The 25847-nt window shown below is 39.4% G+C and overlaps 1 protein-coding gene across 7 annotated transcripts in view; it reads right to left on the bottom strand.

Moving 5' to 3' along the window:
* LOC114362141 (diacylglycerol kinase theta) overlaps positions 1–19290 on the bottom strand; it is a 64592-nt gene extending 45302 nt beyond the window's left edge. For all 7 annotated transcript variants that reach the window (XM_028317413.1, XM_028317412.1, XM_028317409.1 and 4 more), the window contains exon 1: positions 19070–19290. In XM_028317413.1, the coding sequence (XP_028173214.1) occupies positions 19070–19199 (130 nt within the window). In that variant the 5' untranslated portion in view covers positions 19200–19290. The remainder of the gene's footprint in view (positions 1–19069) is intronic.
* Positions 19291–25847: the final 6557 nt, after the last annotated feature.

The raw sequence follows: 25847 nt of genomic DNA on the forward strand, positions 1-25847 counted from the left end.
AACCCGCCTGCCAAGCGTGGGGATTATGGCAAACCCCTCCACTATAGTGGAGGAGGCTCATAGTCCAGCAGTGGACTGTAAAGGGCTGTTGATGATGATGATGATTATTATTTTTATGTTAATGCTGTTTAAAAACTTTTAACAAAATACTAAAAAAAATAGAGCGCTCTGTCGTGCGTACTTAAATCCCTGACGTAAAATACAGGAACTAATTATGACGTAGACTTTAATCGATCCATAAAAGAGCCATGAATCGGATCGTCCGATAAATCAGTGCAGATAAACGCAGGTGCCCGCGCATCATTAACAATGACGGCGCGGGCGCAGCGACAGACTGGCTGGCGCTACCTATTTATAGCATTCGATTATGTATCACTTTGTATTTGNAGGACTTTGGTAGGTAACACAAAATAGCTATTTGAGTCGACATTTTTTTATAAATATGAAAATCAAATAAGACAGCAGATATAACTATGCTCAATATGTGAACCAAAAGCTTAAACAAGTGGCTGGTTATAACCATGAGAACAACAACAAATATTTTAAAAATCGTGATCGGTCCAAATGTAAAAGTAATTAATTGAAAATTAATCTTTTGTGGTGGTGATCTTACTTTCAGAGTATGGAATGTGCTCAGGATATGTCATGGGTTACATAAACTGCTATATTAATTAATATTATGTAGGCGATAAGGTCAAACGTGTGCCATATTTGAGTCCCATCTGCGAGCCTCATTAGCAGCGTGTTCCAAAAGAAGCGCGCCATAATTATGACGAAGCTTCTGTATTTTTTCTCTTTTAGCTTTTAGGTCGGGTATGGAAAAGGGACAGGTTGCAAGTTGCATCCAATTCTATAGCGAATCTCACATTGTCTAGAACCTCTAGAAAACTTTGATGTAATCTATGACACAGAAAGACAATCGGAATACTATTGTAGAGTCCGAGATGTTAAATATATTGTTTTAAGCAATATTTTGGGACTCTACAATAACAAGTCAGTGAACAAGATACAACAATGTAGGTATAAATTATTGAAATACGAAAGTGGTCACTCACTTGAAACCATTTTATTACTTAACTATTTATTACTTGGTTACAATAATATTATAATGCCAATTATGAGACATGTAAAGCCTCCTTAAGAGCAAAATATTTGACTATTTATAAGTAGGTACTATTTTACTAGTCTATACAAACAAAAAAAAAATGACTTTTACTTTGATTCTATAATATGTCGATAGTTAGATAAGTACATGCTTAGGACCACAAAATGCAATGGAATACCTATACCTACTTTGCTAAAGTCGATGGTGTATCCAAAAAATCATCAAAGGCAACAATCATTCGAAGGTTGCCTGATCCAATAAGCACATTGATTGTTTATGTTGATGATGTTCCATTTAAATAGGGCCATCTGTAATGCTCTTAAACTATTCTCATCCAATCCTACTTTTTATGTTTGAAGTGGGTCAATACTCAAAGTGCTTCCTAAAATAGTGCGTCCGGGTACAAATCGAGACAATAGCAAGGGGATCGTTTAGGCACAGATCAAAGCGACATCTGCCGTGGTCTAGATAAACAACGCTTGGGCTATCAGGTGCAGAGGCTGGGCCGACTGTGACGCAGGAGTGACGTCATTGGTGGTGCTTTACACTAGATGTGAGTTACAGAGAAATATTTAATTGTTGCAACTTAGAACTTTTTGAGTTTTGTTAGTCACGTTTACCCCTCGTGCTAAGCCAAATATGCTTCACTAAAATTAATCCCTAAGATGGACCTTACAAATAGACAACGACGAACTTTCTATCGACGCATTCTGAAAACTAACTATGGTATGATGGTTGACTGCTGTTAAAATTAAAATCTCTACATTCCAGTAAACACTAATAAGCAACTACGTCTAAATTGCCTATTGATACAATTCATACTTGCTGCACCATTATATCATTAATCATTATTCAAAATATATATTAATTGTCCGTTATAAAATACGAATCCAAATCTCCAACAAGAGCACTTCTGAAGTTCTGACACTACTCAATTTCTATCCAGTAGGCCTAAGATGCGCGCCGTGATAACTTTTATCGATGTCAAAATGTATGGGGAAAATCGATAAAATGGCGTTATAACCGCTTATCGCGGCGCGCATCTTAGGCCTACAGAGCGGAACTTTATCTATTGTGTCAGTTTCATTTGGTCGGAAGCCGGTTCAAACGGGGTTAACCGGGGCACATGCATCTAAGACCGGGTGTACGGCGCATGCGCCGCGGATGACGTCAGCCTTGCGCTGGAGCGACCCGGTCACGGCACCCGGTGCCCTATCTTGGGGGATAGACCGTCGATGGCACGGGAAATGCCTTTGTGTTGAAAAATAGCACCTATTTATAGGTACGTTAGATGTACCTACTGTTTGATGTGCCGTTGTCAGTACTTAACTCCGGTAATAAACCGTAATCTTAGAACTGAGATTAGCTAAAGATTTACCCCCTTACCAATAAAACTTACATGCTCGTTGAACAGTGTTTTAAAGTGACGTTTAGTATGGAAATGTCAACTTAAAACAGTGTTCAACAACTGTGTAACTTTTTATTAGTAAGGGGGATAGACTTTTACAAAACTCCCGCTTGAAACTGATTACAATCAGTTGGTTCACCAAAATCTATTTTAAATCGCATAAATGCCAAGTATTCTAAAATCACGATCGTTACCTATACCATTGTTCAAGTGGTTAATAGGAAACAAACGAATAAAATAGCAGCCCTAACCAAAGTTGAAGAAAAGTAAAATAAAATCAACCAAAATATTTGACAGTGTTGCGTTCAAGTTATCTTTTGCCATCGCGGAAGTCGGATAAAAATAGGGCAAACTGAATGCATCTCAATATAATCAGATCTCTCAGCGCGCATGCCCGTGACGTCACCCGTGACTCGGTCATGGCGGCCGATACGCTGACTGTGCATCGATGACAGCTTGCGATTAATACGATGCTTTTGTTCGTCAAACTAATATTCGATTGAAAAATCTTGCAAGATAAATAAATATTAGTAACATTATCCTACTAATCCTACCAATATTATAAATGCGAAAGTTTGTGTGGATGTCTGGATGTTTGTTACTCTTTTACGCAAAAACTACTGAACTTATTTCGATGAAACTTCACAGTATTATTGTTTATAACCCAGAATAACATATAGGCTATAATTTATGACGATCTGTGACAAACGAAATTTCACGCGGGTGAAGCTGCGGGCAAAAGCTAGTACATTCTAATTATTACAAGATGTATCAAAAAGGTTCATAAATAGAAGATAAAAGAAACATCCATCCAATTGATAAAAGCTCGAGTATTTATTTTTAAACAGCTACGAGGACCTTGCTACGCAATGCTACGAGACTACGATATGCGTTACGAGGACCTTGCTACGAAATGCTACGAGACTATGATGCGATTTACGAGGACCTTACTTCAAAAAGCCACGAGACTACGATGCCAGTTACGAGGACCTTTCTACGAAATGCTACGAGATTATGATGAGAGTTACAAGGACCTTAATACGAAATGCTATGAGACTACGATGCTAGGACCTTGCTACGAAAAGCTACGAGATTATGATGTGAGCTACGAAAACCCATACTATGAAATAATTCGAGATTATGATGCGGGTTACCAGGACTTTACTAAGAAATGATGCGAGTTAACGAGAACCTTTCTATGAAACGCTACGAGATTTTGATGCGAGTTACGAGGACGATACTACGAAATGCTACGATATTATGATGCGAGCTACGAAGACCTTGCTACGAAAAGCTACGAGATTATGATGTGAGCTACGAAGACCTTACTACGAAATGCTACGAGGCTACGATGAGAGTTACGAGGACCTTACTACGAAATGCTACGAGACTACGATGAGAGTCACGAGGACCTTACTACGAAATGCTACGAGACAACGATGCCAGCTACGAGGACCTTGCTACGAAAAGCTACGAGATTATTATGCGGGCTACGAGGAACTTTCTACGAAATGCTACAAGAACGATAAGTATCGTTTTCTACCTACATTATTTTTTTAATGTACTAAAAGTTATGTTTATATTCGTTTGATGATTATTTCAGTCTTGTTATAAAGTCAATCGAAATAAGTAAATAGTAAAGTTATACCTATCATATTAAAATTTTTCAAAACTTTTCTTAAATTATTATTTTTATCGCCGTGTGGTGACGGCAGAGTAGAATACATTTGTCACCAACCCCTACTCTTCCCGCGGGTGTCGTAAGAGGCGACTTAGGGACTACACATCAAACAGAGAATGGGCAGCAGCGCTCTCNAACGAAAATTGAAAAAAAATGAAATTTTTACTTGGCCTGGTAGGAAAGTGCAGTGTCGGACAACATTGACCGCGTTGGCGTTCAATGTGTTAAACAGCTACGAGGACCTTGCTACGCAATGCTACGAGACTACGATATGCGTTACGAGGACCTTACTACGAAATGGCTACGAGACTACGATGCCAGCTACGAGGGCCTTGCTACAAAAAGCTACGAGATTATGATGTGAGCTACGAATACCTTACTACGAAACGCTACAATGCGAGTTACGAGAACCTTGCTACGAAACGCTACGATTCGAGTTACGAAGACCTTGCTACGAAACGCTACGATTCGAGTTACGAAGACCTTGTGACGAAAAACTACAAGACTGTTGCGAGCTACGAGGACCTTACTACGAAATGCTACGAGACTACGATGCGAGCTACGAGGAACTTTCTACGAAATGCTACAAGAACGATAAGTATCGTTTTCTACCTACATTATTTTTTTAATGTGGTAAAAGTTATGTTTATATTCGTTTGATGATTATTTCAGTCTTGTTATAAAGTCAATCGAAATAAGTAAACAGTAAAGTTATGTCATATTAAAAACTTATTTAAAACTTTCGTAAAATTATTATTTTTAGGTTAATGCTGTTTAAAAACTTTTAACAAAACACTAAACGAAAATAGAACGCTCTATGCATCCTTAAAACCCCTGACGCAAAATACAGGAACTAATTATGACGTAGACTTTAATCGATCCATAAAAGAGTCATGAATCGGATCGTCCGATAAATCAGTGCAGATAAACGCAAGTGCCCGCGCATCATTAACAATGACGGCGCGGGCGCAGCGACAGACTGGCTGGCGCTACCTATTTATAGCATTCGATTATGTATCACTTTGTATTTGTTTTTGTTTATTGCTTGTAGAATTTTTAAATATATTTCTAGAGGTTCGTTATCAGGTTATTCAGAGTCCATTGCAGGAGCATGACCCTGTCTAATTTACCAGAGAATGTTTAGTCAAATAATATAAATTAGAATTTTTCTGCTTATCAATGTTTCAAGGATTTTGCGAATATGTAGTAGTTGTTTGAGTTAGGAGCTTTTACCATGCATTTTCCTAATATTTCCTCTATTGAAACCATACAAGGTTATGGACCCAATCATAAATTTATGATTTCTGAAACGAAAACTAACAACGATCTAGACATTTTTTTTTAATTGTAAACAAACGAAAGAAGATTCTCATCTAAAAACGCCGCCTTAAATTACGTTTTATTTTTATCGTACGTTTGACGTAGTAAGTTAAATAGGCCAGCCAGTGTTAACCCGTTCACTGCTGAGTCCCATTGTGAGCGAGTGCGTTTAGTTGCTATTCGCGATCGCGGCGGCCAGGAATACGCTGTTATTTCGGTTTACTGATATAAATAGAGGATTATTACCGCCGTGTTTGACCCACATACGCGCCATTGCCAAATCTTCATTTTTATGCCATACTCGATATTAAGTTGACTTCCATGTTATTTATGTACGAATAATATCACCAAGTTTACGTTGATTGGGAAAACGTAAATAAATTTCAAGTCAAGTTACTTGACCTACCTCTATTTGACATAGCTATTCTTGTTATTGTAACAAATATAAATTTAATAATAATTGATACATAAATGATTAGTAGTTATGACATTATACCTAACTTAAAAGTTGAAAACATTTTTTACCTTAGGGTTCATATTGATTTTTCTCTGCTTACAGAAAATGGTTTGCACGATGTTTAATGGCAATTAAAAGTCTTTAACACAAAAGCAATAAATACTTAATTTTCTTTTTCAAATAACTATTTAAAAGCTTGAAGCGCAGCTAGCTCGAGCGCAGATTTATTTTCATTTAAACTGCCCACTATAGAGCCGAAAACCATACGACCGCGATAACCATTCGAATTCAAAGCATCTAAATATACGCGCACTTGGTCCATGACATTAGGCTATTTGCGGGCGGCCATTTAAAAGGAAGGCGAAGAAGTGTCGGAGTCGCACCCTGAAAGAAGCCAGCACTCAAGAGTCGCACGCGCGGCGTCATTAGTGACACAAAGCGACAAAAGCAGCGCGCTGCATTTTTTATGCAGCGGACAGGCAGCGCATCATAAATGATTCTCGCGAAGAACCCTTTCTTTCTCCCAGTTCTATTTTCATTTGTTTGTGGAGCGACAGTTGACGATCGTTATTAACGCCTCTATCGCGGAGCTCCCGGCGATAATTATTTTTTGCTGGATTTTTAAGTAACTAAAACAATACTTGAGCTACCTTATACATTTTTTTTATTGACTGTTCAAATCAAAATCAAAATCAAAATTATCTTTATTTGTTTAGACTAATTAAATTAGTTCTTGCAAATCGTCAAATGCTCTTAAGGAGCCTATACATGTCTCATTCTTTTTTTGCCCTACCAGCGCTTCGAGACAAACATTTGGCAAGTGCTGAGAAGAAGCGCCGCAACAAACTCAGTCACCACTGTCTGCCGGTTGAAAAATATAAAAAAGTAGGAAGTTACATACATTCAGAAGCAAGTTACTTACCACGCGCTCCCGTTGATAGAAGGTGGCCTTTAAGACGCCCATCTAGCACGAGACCGCGTGGCAGTTTTGAATATATTTCTTTAGTGCCGTGCTAATTTCCAGGTTAATTGTTGCGTTTTGATACATATATTTTATGTCAGGTATATTTTTCCTTGACCAGTCCCCGAAGGCAGCGCCTGTTCACAGACATGACGTGTGAACCAGCCATCGCTTCACTCGACCATATTATAGGGAATGTAACGACCCGCCTCACACGCCACTACCCCAGAGACATTTTAGTGAGCATGACAAGTCTAAGATATCCTTTTGGCTAAGTGCCAGATATAAAAATAAGTTCAATAAGTAAAATAATTAGAAAAAATAATTAATGATGCTACTTAACGAAACGATCTTTCAAAATGAATAATATGATGCATGTATTTTAAAACAATTATTACTTGAGCAATTTATTTAAATTTTAAACCAAATAAGTAAATTAAATAGCTAACTGAATATCCCGACTTCATTCCAAAATGCACATTGCAAAAAGTTAACGGAAAGTTGATGCACAAATCACAATGGAGCTTGGTACGAGCATTCATAGAGTTCGCGGAATAATTGATTGCCTCAACTCTTGCTGCAGGCGAGTGTTGCGTGCTAGTTGGCGCCATTGTCGCCAGTGTTGCCACACTTGCACAAAGAAAGAGATAATGAGCTGCGAGAACTTCTCCCAACTTGAATTGAGGTTTGCGAATTGCGAGGTGAGCTAGTTCAGTTCGGTACAATAAATATTGTTGAAGTTTGTCGCTTCAGATTGAAAAGCTTTAAACTATTTCTGCGGATTATACTACCTTTTGACCCGCCATACTTAGCGCTGGTGATATAGTGAAAATGGAATACAAGTAAATACCATCAGACAGAGGCTGTAAGAAATATCATATCATCATCACCGCCAGGTCATCTCTACACTGTAGGAGAAAGACCCTCTGTAATTTACGGGACTATTCCCACCTCTCGTTCCCACCACTGCAACTCCTGTGTAGCCAGGATCTACAGCTTGACCGCAACAAAAACCCAATCAATACCCTCTGTAATTTATCTACCAAAGGCAATACCTACATACGATACAAGACGGTTACAAGGAAGAGAAGAAAGTCTTTGAAAGAGAAGAATCTGTGAAGTTCCATGTCTGACTACTGGTAGAGATGCCTCTCTCAAGACTTCACTATATTTTGAGGGTAGTTTCTTTGATATTTGGTTAAGAATAGGAAATTACAGTTGTTTCTGCGTAAACATGAACTGAAGCAGCATGGTAGTAGACCGTAAGGACGCCTCTTTCCTTTGTGATAGACACTGACTAAAGCGAACAAATGAAGTTATTGCTTATGCAAGTGCTTTACGTTGCCATGATTTTATTTCATTAAATGCACCACTTAAGTGTAATGTGTATTCTATTTTCTAACATAATGCTGAACTTTCAGGAATAACAAAGTAATACAGTGGTGAATTTACAAACAACTCTTGCTAGTTTGCTCATGAATTATGGTTTGCACAGAGAAAAATAGGCCGAGTCAAAAATTTATGGGATCCTACTACTTTGCGATCAAGGCCGCGCCACCGGTACCTCTTCAAGGATATGGAAAACGATGCCTACGTGACTTTTAGCACGGCATTCATGCCACCTCAGCTGATTGTGATGACAATGCCACCTAGATTTTTCCTACAAACAAGAGGATGAAATGTACTGATTTTTGAATCAGTTTGGAACTTTTGACACACCCTCGGGGGGGTGTATCGAAAACCGAGGAGAATGCATTACGCGGGGAAGTGCGGCGAGGGGGGGGGGGCACCATTGACGCGCGTCTCTCAATGGCAAAGGAACTGGGTCATCACGGTGTGACGTCACGACTGGCCTACATACGCGCCGGGCGTAGCCCCGGATGGCAGCTAGCACTGCCGCTTACAACACCTCAGCTTTTCACAAGTGCAAGGAGTTCTAAATTTAGAACTGGCCATTACGGGCTTGCCGGCTAAAAATAGAAAAAACATTATTTAAAGAAGTTTTATTCATTTATTTCAGCAGTTAAGTTGTGTTTTCAGTGTAATGAAATAGATGTGTAAAGGAAAATATTGCTGAGATATTATAGAAATTTACTATGAAAAACAACACATTATTGATAATGAGATACATATTGAATCTGAACCTCATGAAGTATGTATTCAGAATGTTTGAACAGGAATATTTGTTAGCAGGAAAGATTATTGAAGTTACTATAGGCTCTTATTTGAATCGAATGAATTATTAATATCATAGGTATTTACGTACTTGAAGCACAATATAATCAAACTAACATCGCAAACTTTTTTAACATTGTACCATGATATGTAAACTCATATAAATAAGGACCAGTGCATCGGCCTTCAATACAACCATTTTTATAACTCTCAGCACGTGGAGTCACGTCACAAGTTTCAGACCTATAATAACTATATCGTAATTTCTTCGTTACCTTCACAATACGTGGGCGATATTATTGAGAACTTTCGTGCTAACATTTGGTTTTGACAACGAGGTCGTAGCGATTACGTAAAAACTGACCTTAAATTAGCCATTTACGCCTTCGGAACCAACGTTAGTATACCAGTGGCCCCCCACTGTTAAAATTGCAATATTTTTCAACTTTGTTTATACTTTGTTCGGCTTTTCATCATGTCACCCGCAACACTACTTTGTCACACTTTATGAATGACTAGCTTTATCCCGGGGGTTTCGTTCGAAAAGCAGGGATGGGAAAAGTTCAGTAGTGGTAGAAGATAGTTGGTGATTTTTTTTTTTTTGAAAATAAATATAAATAATTCCACTTTTAGATTCTTCAATTTACAAAAAGTGATCACATGACACTAATTTATTCAAATAAACATACATACTTTCACATAACCAAGTTATGGTGTTAACATATTTTATACCCATCCATGACTCAGTATCGTGTCCATTACAATAATTTTAATTGACCTCAATGAGGATTCGAACTAGTTGAAATATACAGTAGCAGACATGCCAGATGGACTTTGCCAGCAAAGTGCATTTATAATTGTTTACCATGAGGCCTTCACCTACATGGGCCCAGAAACCGGTTTTTTCACTGATTTTTATACTGTCACTAGTAACTTAGATTTTAAGTATAATATTGTTAGGTACTAACAAACAACCCTGTATGGATCTTAATGGTCTGAAATAAATTACTATTTATTTATTATTTCTATGCCTAGAACAAATCATGATAAAAACCCTTTAGTTAGGCAAACTCATGAGGAAAACTTATGAGACTGATGTGTGTATGTTGTTACATTTCTAAGTTGTGTTTACCTTAATTAATTATCATGGAATTACAAGTTATGTAGAATCGAAATAAAATGACTCGATAGGTCCATTTTTAACCGACTTCAAAAAAGGAGGAGGTTCTCAATTCGAGTACATGTTTTTATATTTTTTCCCAACAACAATGTACTTTTATAAAAAGGGAAACCTTTTTCATTGGCTATACTATCAGTATAAATCTTATAACTAACATTTTCAATGTAACGCTGTTGGTTTCTATAAAATAAATAAATATCGTATGTGAAAGAACCAATAAATGATTGTGTTTATCACGCTAACATTTGCCGGTGAACAGTGCGGTATTACACGAAAATAAGACAAGGCAGCCTTTCAAAAATTAAAAAAAATATATTAAAACTAGCTTTTGCCCGCGGCTTCACCCGCGTGAAATTTAGTGTCACAGATCGGCATAAATTATAGCCTATATGTTAATCTGGGTTACAAACAATAATACTGTAAAGTTTCAACAAAGTCCGTTCAGTAGTTTTTGTGAAAGAGTAACAAACATCCAGACATCCAAACTTTCGCATTTATAATATTAAGTAGGATAAAAAATACTACGCAAATCAGTTATTGAAAATGGGACGCAACTGAAGAAATAATCACACTCAAAACAACCAACAAAGACAGGAACATTGTAAAATATCTTATCTACCCTTATCTAAGCACGTTTTGGGGCCCAATAAACAAGGCAGATCATTGTTGCATCAGGTTGAAAGCCTTCAGCCTCCAAAAAGGCCCACGGAACTCGTGGCCTGACAGAACAAAGTGGTCCACACATCGCTATCTCGCTCGCAGCGGAACCGCGGACGAGCATTGTCTATGGGTCTTTGTGCTGTCTTGCCATTGTGGGCGCGCTGTCAAGATAGTGTTGCCAGTAACATGCCGTAATGAATGTGTGCTGAAGGGGATTGTTCCAGGCGCCCACGCTCCAGCCTGCAGTAACATGTTGCAGTCAGCTTTTGTTGTCCGCTTGGGACAAAAGGAGATTGACGTTAAATAAAGTTCACAGGGGTGGACCGTGGACACTAGAATCAGTTACAAAAGCTTGAGCCTGTCAACTCATTAAGCCGCTTTGTTGTGGAGGGCGAGTTTATCATGGGACTCACAAATGTGTCTCGGTTAACCCGTATTTTCTAAGGCTGAGTTACACCATCAAAATTTAACCGTAACTATAACAAATGACCGCTGTATTTTGTATGGAGATTGACAGATTTTTGACGTTTGTTGAAGTTAAAGTAAGAACTAACTAAATCAAAAGAATTAAGCGACATAATTTTTCAGGAACATAAAAAGGTTAACCTACCTAAATAAATTTAAACTACATTCGATCATAAAAATTACATGGTCATATGTTTTATAAGAAAGTAAAATACAATGTACAAAGATAAGCGTAAAGTTTCATCTCCTACTACGAAGTTGCTACGTGTCGTAGACCGTAGCTGTGGACTACGCGGCTACGCGCATCTTGGTAGACCTCTGCTACGAGAACCTAAGTCTACGAAAGTTTCGTAGCAAGAGATGTTTATAAGAAAATGTTACTTTTTTTGTTTCATTATTATGTAATTTTAGAAAAGTTTTTTCAGATCCAGTGATTCAATGCGTTATGGATAAATATAGTACCTCTTACTAAAACTTTTATAAAAAAAACATAACCCTCCTTCTGGTGCAGTCGGGTAAAAATAAGGCTTATTATTTGTGAATTTTGTAATGGATGACAGACTGATTAAAACTCATTTCAACCTTATACGGATAATTAAAAATTTTCTTAGTTTCTAAATTTTCGCCTACTATAACGTGTAATGACCATAAATTACCAAGCTCTTTTAAGTTAGACCTCACTCACATCATCTTTTTGTTAGTTGTTGCCTACTTGAACTTAATCTTTCAGCGTTGGAGCTTTCACTTTTCACTTCAATTTGTGTTGTGTTTAAGGATGCTATTTGAACATTAATTGATGACCCGGCTTATTCATTAATTGTACCTACTACTTATGTATATTAAAATACTCTAGTGTCCGTTACGCCCTCGCTTTTGGCTCGGGCTTAAATCCCATTTGGCCATAATAATAAGTAAATTAATTTAGCATAGTATTTATAAGTATTTGTATCATAGTAACATTATATTTTCGGGTAAATAAGTCGTACATTGATGCATTTCAGTACTGTTTTGTTCTAAGGTTTTTAAAAGAAGCTTAGGCACTGAAAAGGGTATTTTGGTAGTCCCATTGCTTTACATTTTGATAACAAGTATTGCTTAAGTATATCCAACATGGACCTGAGTTAGATACATGGATATGTACGTTAAATAGATAGATACATTTAAGTTAGGCACATTGATTAAACTTATGCGAATATTGAAATTTTTAGTTTATTTGGAATAAATATTAATACCGGATTGTGACTCATTGCACCAAAACTATAATAATTTCGAATATTAATTAATACCTATCGATGTTACCGTGTATGCCGTTATGTAAGTACGACAGTTCTTTCTGTTTAATATTTGGTAAATAATTAAGAGTAGGTGACGGAAAATATTGCAACAAAATTATTACAAATACATATAAAACTAAATATCCTGTGAATTACGGACAGTACCTATTTATTTTATAAAGCATGCGGAAGATAATATGAGGAAAACGACTAGGACGTTTGTTGTGTGATGATAATCAACATTGAACATGGTTTGTTAACAGCACAGTTTGGTGTTTAAAATGTTATGTAAAGTTAAAATAAACGTTTTCTGAACTTTGTGTTTGTGTTTAATAGCGAGAAGGTATTATAATAAAATAGGTGTGAATTAAGGCAAATGAGCCATAAATAATTAAAAACATAACATTTAATTTAACATCGTCATATGTCTAATGTAGGTATGCAGTACTTTTCCCAATTTTAAGAGGTTAAGGTTTTATACCGAACTGGAGCGTTTCAAAACTACCAAAAATTAAGTTCAAGTTAGTGAAACTTTAAAATATGAAAGTGCTATTCCGAATTCAAAACACTGTTTATCGCTGAATTTTCCCTTAAATAACGTAAATATAGCACATGAGCATGCTCTCGGTGTGATAAAATTAATGGAAATATCCTTATTTCAGATCTTTCGTGTTTGCTGTATGAATAGGTACTTATTATAAATTGTACTCACGATATCACATGATGGGTTTTCTTATCATTTCAAGCTTTTGTTTTAAGGAAAGCTCTAAGAAAATATGAAAGAGTGTACTTCCAAGTTTTAGTTATTCGATAACGGTTTCACGAAAAAAATTGGTGCAAAGAACTTTTTTTTAACCACAACGAGGAAGCTCTTGGCCTGTATCTCACCTGATGGTAAGTGATGGCCGAAGGTGGAAGCGAGCTTCAACTTAGGTGAAACGTACTTAACACGGATATATCAGAATAACATTCTTAGGACACATTTAAGAACGGAAGTTAGACATGTTCTTTGCGCATGTAATTGCAAAGCATTAGTAGACAAGTTTTTATTGCAGATTGTCTTTTCATTTCACCATTTTAGGTAATTAGGTACTAACCGATCGCGGCTAAACATAATAATAAACAGGTACAGCCGAGTTCATAAATATATTGGCTATGTCAATGTTCCAAAATATAGTAAGCGTTTTAACGATCATAAATTTCAATATGTACCTACTACTGCTATTTCTATTTACAGTGGTGGCTGAGTTTGTTGCGGCGCTTCTTCTCAGCACTTGCCAAATGTTGGTCTCGAAGCGCTGGTAGGGTAAAAAGATTATGAGACATGTAGAGGCTCCTTAAGAGCAAAATGACGATTTGTAAGAACTATTTATTAGTCTAAACAAATAAAGAAATTTTGACTTTGACTTTAATACAAACTCAAACATCAATAAAATGTAATCATATGTTCATTAACATGTTGCGGTACCGCAGTATTGACTGCGCTACAATATTTTGAAACATTGGGAACTGCCAATATTTATGAACTCGACTGTACCTACGCATTAAACTGAACTTATTAAGTTATTATATAACAGAATAAAAGAGAAAAGATCGATTTTACCATCGAAGTCAAGAACTTATCCAGTCAATCAATATTTGGCAAAAAAATATGTTTTAAATATTACATGTTGCGTTAGTACTTCATTTGTTTGCTGAAAAAGGTCAGTTAAAAGATCTTGTTTTTAGAGTAAAGTGGGAAAATAAGTTTTTTACTAGCTACCATTTCAGAAAATGTGTGAAACATCCATTTCAATGTAAATGCTTATCATTAAATAGTGAGATATACCGTTCCGTAAAAACTTAACTATTGCGCGACATGTAACATGTTATATCTTCCTAACTAAGCATCACTTCAACTCGTAAGCGTATTGCGTGTTACGTTCGTCCACCGCCCTGAGGGAGGACCAAAACAAATGCGCAAAAACTAGATGCTTCCTCGTCGGCACGAAGCATCGCCTCGTGTCCGCCTCGGACATCATCATCCTCGTCACTTACCACCAGCAGAGGCTTACTAGAGACAGGGATGCAGCCGCGCCCCGCCCCGCGCCGCCGCTACGAAAAAACCTCTTACAAAACAGATCGATCGATATGCTCTCAAACGTTCACTCGTTTCGCCACGGAAACTTTTCAGCTGGAACCCTTACGACCACGACTCGTCATCGACACTACCAGATAGGTTTCCGTTCGGCCACGGCTTCAGGTCTATCCTTCTAAAGGGGCTCCCGTCACCAGGTGGGGTGACCAGCCGTGCCGGCGACGGCGTCCTTGAAATTTCAAGTGCACGTCTCGGGCACGGCCAGCGCGCGCGTGCAGGGCGCCGAGGGTCGGCAGGCGGCGCCGGGGGCGTATCGACCCGCCGGACACGCCCGGGGCCGGACGCCGGACGCCGGACGCCGGGCCCCGNTTCATTTTCTTTTTTGAATGTACGTAATGACTGGACTATTGGGAGACCTCTGCTACGAGAACCTAAGTCTACGAAAGTTTCGTAGCAAGAGATGTTTTTAAGAAAATGTTACTTTTTTTGTTTCATTATTATGTAATTTTAGAAAAGTTTTTTCAGATCCAGTGATTCAATGCGTTATGGATAAATATAGTACCTCTTACTAAAACTTTTATAAGAAAAACATAACCCTCCTTCTGGTGCAGTCGGGTAAAAATAAGGCTTATTATTTGTGAATTTTGTAATGGATGACAGACTGTTTAAAGCTCATTTCAACCATATACGGGTAATTAAAATTTTCTTAGTTTCTAGATGTTTGCCTACTTTAACGTATAATGACCATAAATTACCAAGCTCTTTTAAGTTGGACCTCACATCATCTTTTTTGTTAGTTGTTGCCTACTTGAACTTAATCTTTCGGCGTTGGAGCTTTCACTTTTCACTTCAATTTGTGTTGTGTTTAAGGATGCTATTTGATGACCATTAATTGATGACCCGACTTATTCATTAATTGTACCTACTACCACAGAATAATAATAAGTACTACGTACTACTGCTTATGTATATTAAAATACTCTAGTGTCCGTTACGCCCTCGCTTTTGGCTCGGGCTTAAATCCCATTTGGCCATAATAATAACCAAATTAACTTAGCATCCTACTAATATTATAAATGCGAAAGTTTGGAAGTCTGGATGGATGTTTCACGCAAAAATTACTGAGCGGATTTTGATTAAACTTGACAGTATTATTCTTTATAACCCAGAATACATATTGGCTATAATTTATGACGATCTGTGACAAACTAAATTTCACGCGGGTGAAGCTGTGGGCAAAAGCTAGAGTACATATTTGTAAGTATTTGTACCATAGTAACATTATATTTTCGAGTAAATCTGTACTGTAGGTACCTGTTTATTTGGGATAAATAATAATAGTGGACTGTGACTCATTGCACCAAAACTATAATAATTTCGAATATTAATTAATACCTATCGATGTTACCGTGTTTGGCGTTATGTAAGTACGACAGTTATTTCTGTTCTAATATTTGGTAAATAAATAAGAGGAGGTAACGGAAAATTGCAACAAAATTATTACAATATACAACTAAATATCCTGTGAATTACGGACAGTACTTATTTATTTTATAAAGCATGCGGAAGATAATATGAGGAAAACGACTAGGACGTTTGTTGTGTGATGATAATCAACATTGAACATGGTTTGTTAACAGCACAGTTTGGTGTTTAAAATGTTATGTAAAGTTAAAATAAACGTTTTCTGAACTTTGTGTTTGTGTTTAATAGCGAGAAGGTATTATAATAAAATAGGTGTGAATTAAGGCAAATGAGCCATAAATAATTAAAAACATAACACATTTAATTTAACACCGTGATACTCGTATGTCTAATGTATGCAGTACTTTTCCGAATTTTAACTGGTTAAGGTTAATTTAACTTAAAGTTTTTCAAAATTAATCAATGTAGCTACGTAGCCAAAGGTTCATATTGTATTTTTTACCGAACTGGAGTGTTTCAAAACTACCAAAAATTTATACCAAGTTAGTGAAACTTTAAAATAGGAAAGTGCTATTTCGAAGCAAAGTTCATAACATTGTTTATCGGTGAATTTTCCCATAAATACTGTAAGGTAAATATACCACATAAGCATGCTCTATGTGTGATAAAATTAATGGAAATATCCTTATTTCAGATCTTTCGTGTTTGCTGCAGCATGTACGAATACAGGTATTATAAATTGTACTCATGATATCACTTGATGGGTTTCCTTATCATTTCAAGCTTTTGTTTTAAGGAAAGCTCTTTGAAAACATGAAAAAGTGTACTTTTGAGTTTTAGTTATTTGGCACTCATCATCATCATCGTCATCATCGTTGTAGGTAATGTGCGCACTTCATACATGCCTATACTGATTAACTGCCCGACTAAACTATCGGTCAACTAAAAATCGGTGGTCTGCGCCTAAACTAAGGGGCAAATAATGATTTCATGAAAAATGTTGGTGCAAAGGACTTTGGTGAAATGTACTTAGCGCGGTTTTTTGTCAGAATAACATTCTAAGGACTCATTTAAGGACAGGAGTAGGTAAATGATGTATCGGCTTTGTTAAACATGTTCTTTACGCATGTAATTGCAAAGCACTAGGTAGGGTTTTAATTGCAGATTGTCTTTTCATTTCACCATTTTACGTAATTAATAATAACAGGTACAGTCGAGTTCATATTCAAATTCAAATTTAAAATCTTTATTGCATTCTATGTTGTAGATAAGGGCTTAGACAATATATTGTATAGTCTCAAACATAGACCCGGTTTGGGCACAGCAACATTGTGTTTTACAAACATTTATTTATTAATTCGGCATGCATATTAGTGTTAATAATTTCAGAAATATTGAAAAATCTTAATTTTAACTGGAAGTTTAAATATGGCAGTGCCAATGTTGTAAAATATTGTTTGCGTTTTAAGGATCATTTTCAATACAAACTCAAACATCAATAAAATCCTACTTACTACTAATCCTACTAATATTATAAAGGTGAAAGTTTGGATGTTTGGATGTCTGGATGTTTGTTATTCTTTAACGCAAAAACTACTGAACGGATTTTGATGAAAGTTTACAGTATTATTGTTTATAGCCCAGAATAACATATATACTATAATTTATGATGATCTGTGACAAACTATATTTCACGCGGGTAAAGCCGCGGGCAAAAGCTAGTGTAATCATATGTTCATTAACATGTTGCGGTACCGCAGTATTGACTGCGCTGCAATATTTTGAAACATTGGGAACTGCCCATATTTATGAACTCGACTGTACCTACGCATTAAACTGAAGTCTTAGCGTGAACATGGAAGGCCCTAACTTTTTATCTTGCAATTTTAATTGAATACTGAAACTTATTATATAACAGAATCAAAGAGAAAAGATCGATTTTACCATCGAAGCCAAGAACGTATCCAGTCAATCAATATTTGGCAAAAAAATATGTTTTAAATATTACATGTTGCGTTAGTACTTCATTTGTTTGCTGAAAAAGGTCAGTTAAAAGATCTTGTTTTTAGAGTAAAGTGGGAAAATAACTTTTTTACTAGCTACATTTCAGAAAATGTGTGAAACATCCATTTCAAACGATCACATTAATTAACATTAGATCTTTTGTAAATGCTTATAATTAAATAGTGAGACATACCGTTCCGTAAAAACTTAACTATTGCGCGACATGTAACATGTTATATCTTCCTAACTAAGCATCACTTCAACTCGTAAGCGTATTGCGTGTTACGTTCGTCCACCGCCCTGAGGACCAAAACAAATGCGCAAAAACTAGACGTTTCCTCGTCGGCACGAAGCCTCGCCTCGTGTCCGCCTCGGACATCATCATCCTCGTCACTTACCACCAGCAGAGGCTTACTAAGACACAGGGATGCAGCCGCGCCCCGCCCCGCGCCGCCGCTACGAAAAAACCTCTTACAAAACAGATCGATCGATATGCTCTCAAACGTTCACTCGTTTCGCCACGGAAACTTTTCAGCTGGAACCCTTACGACCACGACTCGTCATCGACACTGCCAGATAGGTTTCCGTTCGGCCACGGCTTCAGGTCTATCCTTCTAAAGGGGCTCCCGTCACCAGGTAGGATGATCAGCCGTGCCGGCGACGGCGTCCTTGAAATTTCAAGTGCACGTCTCGGGCACGGCCAGCGCGCGCGTGCAGGGCGGCGAGGGTCGGCAGGCGGCGCCGGGGGCGTATCGACCCGCCGGACACGCCCGGGGCCGGACGCCGGACGCCGGGCCCCGTTGCATAACGCTGGTCGTGCCGGACGGAGCGCGCGGAGCCGGTATCGACGCGCGCGGGGCGCATGCGCGACGCGTACCTTCGCAGCCGTAGCCCTGCCCGATGAGGCCCCACAGCAGGTCGGAGCAGTGGTGGCAGTACGTGGGCTTGTGGAAGGTCTTCTTCGCGAAGGAGTGGGTGCGATGGGGCGCGGGCGCGGCCTGCGCCATGGCGGGCGCGCGGGCCGGGCCGGGCGGGCGCGCTACTCATGCCGCGGCGCCCAGGGGCGCGCCGCGCTCTCCGAGCGGCTGTCGCGGCCCACCATCGCGGCGCGTCTGCCGCCCGCGCCCCGACGCAGTGTTGTTCCTGACAAATTTAGGGTTGCCGTATTCTAATTCTAAAATTGCCGGATATTTAAGGAAACCTCAGAAAAATTGCCGTATTGTACAAAATGTTTATTTGGAAAGTTTAAATTAAAAAAATGTTGAGATCTTATGTACTATACGTAAACTACTTTTAAACTTGCTTATTTCATTCTTCACTTTTAAAGGTTTTGAAAAGTTTAGTCATAGAACCTACCCGAATAAAAGTGAAGAATCTACCAAAATGAGGAACAAACGAATTTAGACATTAAAATCTCGGAGATAAGGTTGCATTTGGTTGAATTCTGTTGACGTTTCTTTTCGTGGCGCTTCTACTTCATCTATGGTTTACAAGTTGGTGCGTTCCATTAGACGAAATATTTTTTTTTGTTTACTCATACTCATGAATGAAAAACTCATAAAACTCTACTTTAATCAATTGCCGTATATTTTGATACGGTAATGAAAGTGCTGCCGTATACCGTATTTATGGTGCCTAAGATGCCTGAATGCCGTATATTACGGCAATTGCCGTATCAAGAACATCACTGCCCCGACGCCGCCGCGCACGCGCCCGCCCCTCCCCCGCCCGCCCCGCCGCCCCCCCGCCGCCGCCCGCCGCGCGCACACCCAACGCGCTACGAGTGGCGTGCGAGCGCTGGATCGATTTCATCTCGGGAGATGGAATCTCGTGCTTTGAGATTGGGTTTCTTGTAAAATGGGCTCTGAAAAGGCTCTACGAATTTCTTGCTACCGTAAAACGGGCTGTATCTGCAACTTAATTAATGATTGCAGATGTACTTGCAGATTATCATGCAAAGCACCCGAGTTTCTGACATCGTAATACATTTTTAAATTATATGACATTATAATGTAGTAATGTTTATATTACATAACTGAGTAATATCGAACGGATCAATCATCAACAATCTTTACTTGAGTTAGAGGCTGTAACGCTCGACTACGTCGTAGCGCTATGCGTGCTACGAAGGGGTCGACTTAAACTGCTATCAACTAATAATTATTGCTGGTTTTGCTGAAAACATTTAATTAGTAATTATATTACACGTACATATAACACGCGAAGTAGTATTTTTGAGATAAAATGTTACGTAAAGTTTTGAAAATAAAATATTAGCACGTCGTTGCAAGATCATATGGTGCGACGCGTGCGCGGTGCCGCCCACCAATCGAAATCGCTCTCCGGGTTTACTTAGCTAAATGATTGCAATATTTCGACTCTATACGTCTTTGTCTCTCATGCCAGCGTCTCTAGGAGTATGAGAGAGCTGTACAGAGCTGAATATTCGAAACTGTTTCAGTAGTAGAGCCGGTTGTTTACAATATTAAGAGGCGCAGCTTCTCGCTGGAGTGCCCGACGGTCAGACGCCACTCGCAGCATGTCCAAAAATCAACTCACAACTATGAAATTCATGTAACTGTAACATGAATTAATGAAATTTTAATCAGCCGTTTCAGCTATTTCAGGGATTGATAATATCCCTGATAGTCTAGCTGACTTTCACGGAAAATAGTTCTCCGATAATGTACATAACTAAGTAAATGGTTGAAACTGGTGTCAAATATGTAAAGTAGGTACCTAAATGTATGAAATATGACTAACCTTTGTAAACTAATAACTACTAACATTATCGTGACAAAAAGTAGCAAATAAAAACTACTTCGTACTCGTACCTTTGCCACTCCAATTTGGAATTGCCTGACTAAATAGCGCAATTTTGTATGTTAGAGGCAAAGAAAGAGTGATGTAATAGTTTTGTTATTCAGCTTTTACATCGCCAACACCGTTACAAAACTAAAACATGGTAGGTATAGCAATAATGATTAAAATACGAGTAAGGCTGATGAAAGTCAGGTTAAAATCTATAAACCTTCTACATGTAAATGTCAATATTCGATCCACGCAAAATGGGGGCACGTCAAAAAGGTCCCCTGCCCGCACGGGCTGATCCGAGCGCACAGCTTAGCATCAGCAAGGGTGCATGTAAGGGTTTAATCTAGTGGAAAACCTACACGGATCGCTCGGCCCGCTTTCGTGCTCTATATTTAAACACCCCTGGGTGGGTGGCAGTTCACGCCTTTAGCACTTCAAATAGATGTTTTTAACCCAATGTTCACGACATCGGGTGGGCGCTAATCAACCTGCGTATGGATAATAAGGTCGCGGTTGACGAAATGTCACTTAATTTTTTAGGACGATGTTCATTTTGCCGTAAAAATATCCGTGATTTAACGTATTTTAAGGTGTTAACGTCTCTACAAATACAGAGATAGTGTTGGAAGGAAACTTACGTCCTAATCTCTCGTAGATACTTATCGAAAGTCAATTATTTGTAGGTATGACGGTATGTTACCTACTAAAGCGTGTTTTTTATTTAAATAAATAGGTATATACTATTAATTTTAGTATATTAGAAAGTTACTTTGGATGCATGGGCATCCTTAGATGGCTAAATTCTCTTATTTTTGTAAACGTGTGTCTTAGAAGCAATAAACGGCTATGAGAATAAAATATAAATTATATTTTAGAATTAAGTTTTACACTGAAGCTATTGCTGGACCGATTCCAAGGCATGGAATTCTTTAGGTAGGTATCTTAGATATTTATGTCGTAAAAAAATAGTTTTTTTTTTATACACAACGAGGAAGCTCTTGGCCTATATCTCACCTGATGGTAATTTAAGTGACGAATAACTTTAATAATAAAATACCTGAACTTTTGAAACTGGGATGAACCTGGGCATAAAACCAGAATCCCGGGTGAAATAAATTATTTGGAAAATTATAAATAACTTAAAAAATCGAACTGCCTAAGGCGGGGAATTAAACCCACGATCTTTTGCTTGCCGTGCGACTACTCTTGCAACTGAGCTACTTACTTAGACAAATAAAAAAGAAATATTTTTTTAGAATAAGACCGAGGAAGTCATTACCTTTAGATAGCCATGTGTCAGTAATAACCCTTTACTTAATTACCCGTACTTAACTACCTAGTTTTTATTTCAAATGCCTAGGGCCGGATTAACCATCTCGGGGCCCCTAGGCACAGCTCGTTTCGGGCCCCCCTTTTTTGTCGCGGAGGAAATGCTTTGCGCACCGTCACCACTGCCGGGGGACAGGGTGGTGTGTGGGACTCCCGGTGCCCTAAAAAGGGCGCTGCTCCGTCCTGAAAAGGACGGGGTATACCCACTAAAAGTACCTCCGCGGCGTTCCGTGATCGCCCAAGTGGGCGTGTCGCGAATATTCGGCCGTAGCCTTAGACTTCCGCGACACCACCGTCGACAGCTCGCCTACACGGCGGACCCTACACGCCCCTTTGTGGGGGTCCGACGGGAATGGCCCGAAACGCCAAGCCGTTCCCGTCAGACGGAGGTGACAAGGGTGCCCCCGCATCCCCGGCCTGCTGGCCGCCACCTGGGGGCAGAGTAGAACGGTCGTACAACCGCCTTTCCCACCCCCTTCTCCGCCTGCGCAGCGATGAGGCGAGAGGATCGTTCTTCCGCTCGCGCTCCGCTGCTTCCTTCTGAAGGATGACCTCTTCGCAAAAGGAGGCGACCGCCTTCCAGCATCCTTCATTTACCAGCATGGCGTTGACCAGGCTCGGAAGCGAAAGATCCCGGCCCACGACCGCAGTGAGGACACGGCGCTGCTCCTCCCAGCCTGTGCAGACCGCGAGGGTGTGCTGCACCGTGTGGAGTGCGTCCGCCCAGATTGAGGCGCCATACAGCGTCATGCTCCTCAGAACGCCGGTATAAAGTCAACGACACCTCGTTTGTGGCCCTCCCAAATTCGGGAGGAGCCAACTCAGTGCGCCGGCTGCCTTGAGGAGGCGTGGCGCTAGCCCGCTGAAGTGCGGGCTAAAATGCCACCTCCCGTCAAGCGTGAGACCCAGATATTTCATCTGGCCTTTGACGTCCATCCTAACGTCCTCAACTACAATGTGGGCGTCGGGAGGGGCGCGCTGGCGAGGCCCCGGAAAGAAGAGGGCCTCAGTTTTCTCCAGCGCGACTTTCAGGCCGAGGCGTCGTATTCTGCGAGCGACTAATGTGCCGCCCGCCGACGCCAGCCGTACCGCGGCCCCAAATGTCTTCCCCCGGCCAGTGACCCGAGTCCAGAGTGTCATCCGCATAGCATATGACACTCATGCCCACGAGAAGGACGCCCCGGAGGAGCCAGTTGAAGCCTAGGTTCCACAAAAGTGGACCGAGCACCGAACCCTGCGGAACCCCGCTGGCTACGCCTCGCCGTTTGAACTGGCCGTCTCTGTTAACATGCAGGACTTCGCGGTCCCGTAAGTAATCGGCCAGCAGCGCTCGAAGGTACTGAGGCACTCTGTGATGTTGAAGTGCCTCGAGTATGTGGAATGAGGAATGGCATTAAAAGCGTTGGCTATATCGAATGATACAGCCAACACACCTTCACCCCTCTTCCTAGCCTCCACAGTGAGGTTTTTTAGCCTCTGAATTGCCTCGACTGTCGACCTGTCATGTAAACCAAAGCAGCAATGCCAACGTTATGAAAATTATTTATGTTATGACACAGGTACATAGGTAAATAAACATTCAATATTTTATCAAGTATATTATTTTGAGAGAGATTAGATTATTTTGCGGGGGAGAGAGGTGACTTAATGGATAAACTCTTAGAGATTAAATACCGACTGAGGCGTACCCCTGGCGCTAGTGGACACTCAGCTTACGAGCTCATGTTTGGCCGAGAAGTAAGGACTAGACTTCATACTATGCTCAAAACCCCACCAGTCACTCCATCGAGAACTAGTGACACATTGGCCTTACATACAAGACATTTTGTTTATGGAGACAGAATGCAGGCTAGACTATATGGAAGCTCCGCTCAGAGGTGAACATTTGCCACAGTGGTACAGTGCCTGGGCAAGCTGCATAGTGCAGCTATCGTGCGTACGGACGGTGGTTTGACCTGGACGCGCCATCTGGACCAGCTGCTGCCGGCGCCACTGGTGCCAGCAGTGCCGCAGCCAGAAATCGCGGCGGCGGTGTGTCATGTCTGACCTACTTTATGGTTGCTTAGCAACGCGTTTTATTCATTGTTATGACAATTTAGGTTCCACAATATCGAAATATGACGATTGAATGTGTAAACCAAAATAAGGCGAAGTTTAGAGGTGGAGTTTTGTTGCATAAAATAATCTTTGACATTTTTTTTTCTTTTTTTCTTCGGGAGTGCTGGGCCCCTGGTCATAGTGGGCCCCTAGGCACTGGCCTAAAGTGCCTTATGGATAATACGGCACTGCAAATGCCACGTCCTTAGTACCTACTTAGCACATACATACCGCAGCATGAAATTACACCCTTATTATTGAGATACGATATCAGACAAGCATACATACAGCCTACAGCCAATGGGCAAAACCATTACTCATGTTTATCTGTTTAAAATTATTCTACACTAAAAACTACTGCTTGCGCAGGGATGTTATGGATATCCGTAACCGTAACCGAAACCGGTTTCTTGTTGTGTACGTTTCGTTAATCGAGTATTTTCGGGCAAGTGGGTGATTAACCCGCTGTAAGTCAACCGAAACCGGTATAAGATTATTCTTATATCCGTAACTAACCGTATCCATAACCGAAACTAATCCATAAAATCCCTACTTGCGACTGATGACTATGGTGTTAAGTTTAATCAGGCCACCTGACCGATGTTTGATAGTATTTGACACTCACTGCACACATGAATTTTGTTCAGGAAGCTTTCCTAATTTATTTAATTAAGCAATAAGCAATGTCTACGTGCTGTAACTTTGCTCATAATATATATTAGGCGTTGTATGGCCGCAAAGTAGCAATTAATTAAGAAAATACACATAACAATTATTTACTACAGTAATTAATCAAGGTAATAAATAGTATTTTGTTACTTTTATAATTGATAATTCATTATTAACTAGCTGACCCGGCGAACTTCGTACCGCCTTAGCGTAGAGATTTTCTTAATATTTTTTTCCGTAAGAACCATCCTTGGACTTCCACAAACATTAAAAAAAAAGAATTATCGAAATCGGTTCAGCCGTTCACACGTGATGCCGTGACAACGCGAAACGGGTTTCATTTTTATATATATATAGATGAAACATTTTTATAAGTAACAAGATGAATTAGCCAAGGTGAATGAGGAAAGCTGAATACGCGCATCTGAATTATTTAATTAAATTTTAAAATTATGACGAGATGGTAGTTAGATAACATTAATAAGTACTTAATTTATTAAGGATTTGATACTCTGGTATTTGAAGATATTTAATAGAAAGTACTAAGTACAAGTTTTAGATAGACGTATTTAAAATAACATAACTGGGTCACATATTCGACAGTTTTATGATAAGTTTTGTCAGTTCAACATACTCTACAATAAACTGACGCTATCGTGAAATCGTGTTATAAAATTTTACAACGGCATTCAGTCACGAAAGCCGCATAGTAGCAAACGCGGTGCGGCCACTCCCGAACGGAGTGT

Source organism: Ostrinia furnacalis, unplaced genomic scaffold (genome assembly GCF_004193835.3).
Source record: "Ostrinia furnacalis isolate ACB-3 unplaced genomic scaffold, ASM419383v2 OfSCF6232, whole genome shotgun sequence".
Lineage (NCBI taxonomy): Eukaryota > Metazoa > Arthropoda > Insecta > Lepidoptera > Crambidae > Ostrinia > Ostrinia furnacalis.